At 34.0% G+C, this 5,712-nt stretch overlaps 1 protein-coding gene across 1 annotated transcript; it reads left to right on the forward strand.

Moving 5' to 3' along the window:
• Nucleotides 1-2,561: 2,561 nt before the first annotated feature.
• Nucleotides 2,562-5,490, forward strand: LOC149165148 (putative receptor protein kinase ZmPK1). The gene has a single exon (XM_089432250.1). It carries the CDS (start codon nt 2,797-2,799, stop codon nt 5,341-5,343), a length of 2,547 nt encoding a protein of 848 aa, XP_089288376.1. The 5' UTR covers nt 2,562-2,796; the 3' UTR covers nt 5,344-5,490.
• The last annotated feature ends 222 nt before the right edge of the window (nt 5,491-5,712 follow it).

Raw genomic sequence — 5,712 nt, forward strand, 5'->3', positions numbered from 1 at the left:
GAGGCTTATATTATATTAGCTACAAATACATATGAATCAATATTTTAATTTTTTGTTTCTTGTATAGTTGAGAATATTGAAAACATTAAAATATATATTTTGTGGATTTTGTTTCTATGATGATTATCACTGACACATATTAGCCCATATATTCATATTAATGAAAATCAACATTTTTTCTTTTATAAAAAACTATAAATATAATTTAATTTTTTAATATATATATATAATACTTTATATTGGATGATAAAGTGAGGATTTCCACCATTATTCTTGATATTCGTATGTTCCATCATTAGAAACTAAAAAGCAAAAGGAAAATTTATATTTGAGTTTGGATTGCCAAATGGTCTTTCGTGTAACAGTGAATAAAAACAACCCAAAGTCATTCACATCTCATTTTCCTGAGTCGTTGCCCTGACAGTTTTATAACATTATAATTAGTCAATGCTTACCGTTTCGTTTCAATTGGGTTAATAGAACCTTCCAAACTTTTTCTTTTTAACTATTATTTATTTTATTATTTTTAATGTTTACCGTTTCGTTTGAATTGGTTTAATAGAACTTTCTTAAAAAATCAATTATTAGTTTTTATTATTTTTAAGATTAAAATTAAGTTATATAATAAAATACTGATGTATGATATTTTTAAGTTGAAAGAGATGTTTATTTTACAATTAAGTTTTTAGAATTGTAATTTAATTATGAAGTTTAATAATAAGATTTGGTTTTTATAAAATATTTTTAAAAATATACACAATGTTAGAATTGATTTACAAAATAATTATGGTTTTTTCTTTTTTCTTAATTAAATTAATTAATTAAAAAATTGTCATATAACAAGTGCTATATGAGATTTTAATGTCTGATTAATAAGTCATTGCATGGTCCATGATATTGTAACTGATTAAAAAATTTCATAGTGAAATGGGATTAATCTTCATGTATAACAATTTAGTTTCATAATGAGTTTGTTTTTCGGATTAATCACATTATTGAGATTTGGTCTAAGTTTCGAACCAACTAATGTGGTTCATCCTCAAGACAAAGGTCAACCTTTGTCTTGAGGATTAACCATACCTTGGTCTCGAGGATGAACCACATTAGCTGGTTCAAAATGTCCACCAAATCTCAATAATGAAATTAATCCTAAAGATAATCTCATTATCAAAGTGGATCACAAAAATATAAGATCTAACAATTTAGTTTCATGTTTCTCCAAATGTACATATGTTTAACTTATATATATATATATATATATATATATATATATATATATATTTTATTAATAATAATGTAATAATAATTTGAAATAAAATTATAATTTTATGGTTTTTTATATTTTAACATTATCAAAAATATTTTAAGTGTTTTGATGTTTATTATGGATTGATATTTATTCTCATTTATCAACCATTTAATTTATATGGTTGAGCTAGTTACTATACAAATTAATAAAATTGATTTATTTTTTAAATAAATAATTTTTATTTTAGATAGTTAATAGTAATATTTCTATATTTATTAATTGTTGAGTTTCTTCAGTGTTATTCATTCAGCCTCAGATGTTAGGAGAGATAGGTCTCATCCTCCAACCTATTAGCTCTTGGATCTTTTGGGTTAAGACCAGAAGTTGATTTACTTCATGCTTTGTATCTTTTATAGGAGACCTAGACATTGTCACCCTTTGTATAGATATCATTGTACTCAACTCAAGAGTCTCTTTGATTTACTTTGTGATCATTATAGATATCATTGTACTCAACTCAACAGTGCCTTTGATCTACCTTGTGATCATTAGTTGGACATAAATATAATTATCTTATCTTATTAATAATTATTTAGTGAATGGTAAGAAATTAATCTTTGTAAAATATCTAAAATATTTTTAATTATAATTAAAAATAAATAATTAAGATTTATTTCAAATATAATTATAACCTTTTTAAATTAATTAGAAAATCTTTCCAATTTTTAAATTCTATTTTTATCTATTATATATATATATATATATATATTTTATTATATAATTTTTTTTCATTATATGCATTTAATTTATATATTCACCTTTTAAAATTAATATAATAATAATATTTTTTATAATTAATAATATTATAATAATAATTTTTTTTAATTATATATGCATTTAATTTATATATTGACATTTTAAAATTAATATAATAATAATATTTTTTATAATTAATAATAATATTATAATAATAATAATAATATAATTTAGTTGAATTGATCATACGACTTTTTAAAATGTATCATGAAAATAAAAATAAGATAATGCTTATTGATACTTTATGGTGTGCCCGTTCTTATTAATATTAAAAATTTATCGATAGAGGTATGTAATTCAACTCATCCACGTCATCGAGAAATTTATCTCACCAACCCACGTCATCGGCAAACATTTTCGTGATTCAATATCCGGGTAGGCCCAGCCAAACTTCTTCGGCTCATAGATGTCATGCTTCATTCTTCCGCTGTACAACTTTGACTTCACGATTTCATCCGCCCGCCCTTATTCTTGTCCAATTAAGATGCCGTGTGTAGTTGTTAAATGTAAAGGATGACGCCTTTGGTACTCAGAAACTGCAGAAATCTTCTGCCCTGAATGGGTTTGAAGATGTCACGACCTTCTTGAGACTCAGATGATCAACAGCAACACAGGTGCCCAATTCATTAGGGTAAGTCTGCCGACCTGCCTAATTCATTAGGGTTTCAGACATTCTGCAGCAGCCAGGATAACAGTCGCCCTCCTCTGTTTCGAGCAGATTGGGGTTCAGCATGGCCATAATGGAAGCGCCAGAGGGAATCTGCTGGCGTTTGTTCTGTACCCAGCTCACATGTTTTTTTCTCCTCTTCAGTTGCAGGCTTGTTTCTGGCATTTCCAATTTCAACAATCAGTGCACCACTAAAAAAGATCGGTTGAGCCTGGGTTCTTCACTCACTCCTGAACAGAACACAACTTGCCTGATTTCTCCCAATGAAACTTTCTCTGCTGGATTTTATGGAGTGGGCAACAATGCTTATGCTTTTGCCATATGGTATACTCACACACCCGACCGAACAGTGGCTTGGGTGGCTAACAGAGAAGTACCTGTCAACGGAAGGCAGTCACGTCTTTACCTGCAGAAAGATGGAAACCTCGCTCTGTGGGATGCAGATGGTAGCGTTCTGTGGAGTACCAACACCAGTAACAAGAATGTCAAAGAGCTTGTTCTTCTAGAAACAGGAAATCTGGTGTTACGCAGCTCTTCAGGAGATCAGATTCTGTGGGAAAGCTTCCAGTATCCAACCGATACTCTTCTTCCATTCCAGTCCCTCAATAATAATGCAGGGCAATTAATATCCAGAAAAGGGAATACCACGTTTAACAGAGGCTACTATCGCCTGTATTTTGATAGCGACAACGTTCTTCGACTAATTTTCGAGGGATCAGGCATAACAAGCAACTACTGGCCTGCACCTTACTTGCAAAACTTTCGGAACGGCAGAACCCCATACAATAGCAGCCGCCAAGCCGTGTTTAACAGCCTAGGTAGTTTCCTGTCAAGCGATGACTTTACCTTTAACGCCTCAGATTATGGAGAAGGCCCCAAGAGAAGATTAACTCTGGACATGGATGGAAACCTCAGACTCTACAGCTTGGTGGAAGAGACAGGTACATGGAATATTGTTTGGATGACTTTTCCTGATCAATGTTCTGTTCATGGCTTCTGTGGTATCAACGGTCTCTGCATATACACCCCTGTTCCCAGATGTATCTGCCCCCCTGGTTTTCACAGGAATGATTCCACCGATTGGTTCCAGGGTTGCCAGCGCAATAAACCACTGAACTCGTCCAGTCTAAAGCTTGTTTATCTTCCACATACAGATTATTATGGCTATGACCTAAGTTACTATCAAACTGGGAGCACATTTGAAAACTGCAAATTTCTGTGCATGAATGACAGCAAATGTGAAGCTTTTGCCTACGTAATGGATGGCACCGGAACTTGTTACCCTAAGGCTTTACTTGCCAATGGATTGCGATCTCCTGGTACTTTGAACCACATGTATATCAAAGTTTCCAGCAATGATTTTTCTGTTTCTAATTCTACCAGTGCGGCTCAGCCATTAAACTGTTCGGCTTTGACTACCACTGTGACAGAGACAGGCCAATACAAGAAGCATAAGACTGGCAGCGTTGTCAAATATACGCTAGGGTTTGCAATTGCATTTGGTGTTGCAGAGCTGGTCTGCATAATACTTGGATGGCGGTATATGTTTATAGAACATAGAGTTCCTGGCTATGATCGTCTAGGTTACTCAGTGATTCCTGGGGGGTTCAAGAAATTCAGCTTTGCAGAGTTGAAGAAAGCGACGGATAACTTCACGGTAAAACTGGGGGAAGGAGGGTTTGGGACTGTGTACAAAGGGGTGCTTCCAGATGGTGAGGTGGTAGCGGTGAAGCAACTGGAAGGAGTATCCCAAGGTCATGAGCAGTTCTGGGCAGAAGTGAGTATGATTGGGAAAGTCCATCACATGAATTTGGTTCGTATGGTTGGCTTCTGTGCAGAAAGAAATCACAGGCTGCTGGTTTATGAGTACGTTGAAAACGGGTCTCTGGATAAGTATCTGTTCGCAGAAAGCGATGATAGAGTTTTGGGTTGGAAAGAAAGATTTGGGATTGCAGTGGGCACGGCCAAGGGGTTAGCCTACCTCCATGAAGAGTGTTTGGAATGGATCCTGCACTGTGACATCAAACCCCAAAACATACTTTTGGACATGAAATTTTGTCCCAAGGTTTCTGACTTTGGGTTAGCAAAGCTGGTAGACAGAGATCAGGCATTCTCCTTCTCCACAATCAGAGGCACCAGGGGGTACTTAGCACCAGAGTGGGCAATGAATCTGCCAATCACAGCCAAGGTGGATGTTTATAGCTTCGGGATTGTTTTGTTAGAGATGGTGACTGGACGAAGCTCATTATCCAGTTTAGCACTCCAAAATTATGGACATTTGGTGCAGTGGGTGTCTGCAATGATGAAGGAAGGGAAAGCGATGGAGGAAGTAGTGGATCCTAAGATGCATGGAGATTTTGATTTGGAGGAGGTGGAGAGAGTCCTGAAAACAGCACTGCTCTGTGTGCAGCAAGAAAAGGATATGAGACCTTCCATGAGCCGGGTCGTCGAAATGCTTTCTCAACAGGACGTCTTTACACCAACAAATTCCATGTTGCCTAGCGACCCAGCCAGTTCATTTCGAATTTTCTCTTCCTCAATAGAGGGTCAATCCTCTTCCTCAATAGAGGGTCAATCCTCTTCCTCCTCATTTTATGCAGTAACAGCCTAGCAACAGAGTATTCCATTTCTCGATGTGTATTTCCATAAATGCTGTTGTAATGTAACCTGATTAGATCTATCCTGTATCCAGATTTAATAAGTGCTAAGAGGTATAAATCTTGGTACTAGAGATTCTAGTTTAGTTTAAGATGAATGTATAGTGTTTTTTTTCGATATATATATATATATATAATTTTTTATTTAATTTAATTGTGGTTTAAAATGTGTGTATTTATATATATTTTTTAATTTTTTAATAAAACATTATGTTAATGATAATTTCTCTTCCATACTGTCTGGTAAAGCATCTCACTATGTATTTTTCCACTCACTATTTTCAATAGAATAGAAAGTATTTTTCCACTGGCTATTCTCAATG

This window comes from Pinus tabuliformis, chromosome 5_1, assembly GCF_031772625.1.
Source record: "Pinus tabuliformis cultivar Carrire ecotype Pingquan chromosome 5_1, CPIR1, whole genome shotgun sequence".
Lineage (NCBI taxonomy): Eukaryota > Viridiplantae > Streptophyta > Pinopsida > Pinales > Pinaceae > Pinus > Pinus tabuliformis.

Excerpts from the sequence above, each read along its gene's own strand:
- LOC149165148 (XM_089432250.1), top strand. The coding sequence starts at position 2,797 with ATGGCCATAATGGAAGCGCCAGAGGGAATCTGCTGGCGTTTGTTCTGT.